Here is a 1,242-nt window from a genome sequence, read left to right as displayed (position 1 = left end):
AAAAAAAAAAAAAGAAGAAGTTTCTTTCTTAACAGATGAATGCAGAACGCTACTTACTCTTAAATACTAGTCTTTTCTCATTTTTTAGGGATATCCTCCTGCTCTCAGTTTTGTAGATTTTGCTATGAGCACATGAGATTTAGAAAAAAGGTGAAAATATTAGCTAACTAAAGGTCTCTTCATGTTCATTAGGAATTTATTAATGTTGATTTGTTTCTGAGTATTCTTACCTGAAGTAATTCCTGTCGCACTGTTCTAAAAGCATTTTACCATGGACTGATTATAATGAAACAATTCATTCTTAAAATCACTTGCAGCTGAACTGCAAAAATATTCAGGAGATTTTTCTTCTGCCTCTCTCTTGCCCAGTTCCATAACCATTCCTCAGCTTTGCCAATGTTGGACAAAGAGTGAGAGTGCTACCAAAGGGGAAATTAGGGAATACCAACCGTTCTTCAAATGATCCTGAATTTCCATTTTCTAGAACTTTTTTCAACATGGATCATCAATGAATAGTTCATTCTGCTACTTACTTGAATTGTATGTTTGAATATTAGCTGTACAGTTCTTTAACAGAGCTGCCCAGGGATAGGACAAAATTTAGACAGATGGAGAAAGGGAACCATTTCTTTCCTCTTCCCCTAGTCCAAACAAAATAAAATGGGTTTACTTTTGTTTTGTATTTAAATAACAAAACCTCGTTGCATAGATCTAGGAGGCATTTTTAATAGTTCGTCTGAGAAATGTTGGTGTTTCAGCCCAGGGTGATAATCTTCAATTTGGAGTTAGAGCTGGAACTGATCTTGGCTTTGGCATTTGAATTTCACATGAAACTCAGCAAGTCAAGTTTAAAACCTCTTTAAACTGTAGGTGATTCAAATGTAAAGTGGTGATAGTTCTAGGTATGATGTCTATTTACTGGGTGTTGTAAATAGACAGACTCATAAGACAACTAAAATAACATATGTATGAAATATAATAACAGTAATATGTGCTTTGAAAATCATCCAAACTTTAGTATTTTATTCACATATATTCTAGACAGGAAAGTGAAAATTTTAGTTATTACTAAAAAGCATTTTTAAATATACTTTTAGAGAATTTGTTATTGCAATTACATTGATGAAGGCCTTTGTGTTATCGATTCCTAAAGTATGTTAGAGGAAATCTGTGATGAATTTTATTTTTACTTCTTTTTTTCAGTGGAAAGATGAAGAAAATCATGTAGTTAATTGTGTCATC

At 32.4% G+C, this 1,242-nt stretch overlaps 1 protein-coding gene across 1 annotated transcript in view; it reads right to left on the bottom strand.

Annotated features, from left to right (window-relative positions):
* The window catches only part of POSTN (periostin), a 64,929-nt gene extending 64,664 nt beyond the window's left edge, over positions 1-265 (bottom strand). The window contains exon 1 of the mRNA XM_012811987.2: positions 231-265. Coding sequence (XP_012667441.2) covers positions 231-265 — 35 coding nt within the window. The remainder of the gene's footprint in view (positions 1-230) is intronic.
* Positions 266-1,242: the final 977 nt, after the last annotated feature.

The sequence above is a fragment of the Otolemur garnettii genome, unplaced genomic scaffold, assembly GCF_000181295.1.
Source record: "Otolemur garnettii isolate 467f Iridium unplaced genomic scaffold, OtoGar3 scaffold00182, whole genome shotgun sequence".
Classification (NCBI taxonomy): Eukaryota; Metazoa; Chordata; class Mammalia; order Primates; family Galagidae; genus Otolemur; species Otolemur garnettii.
This window is presented reverse-complemented; position numbering and strand designations above follow the sequence as displayed.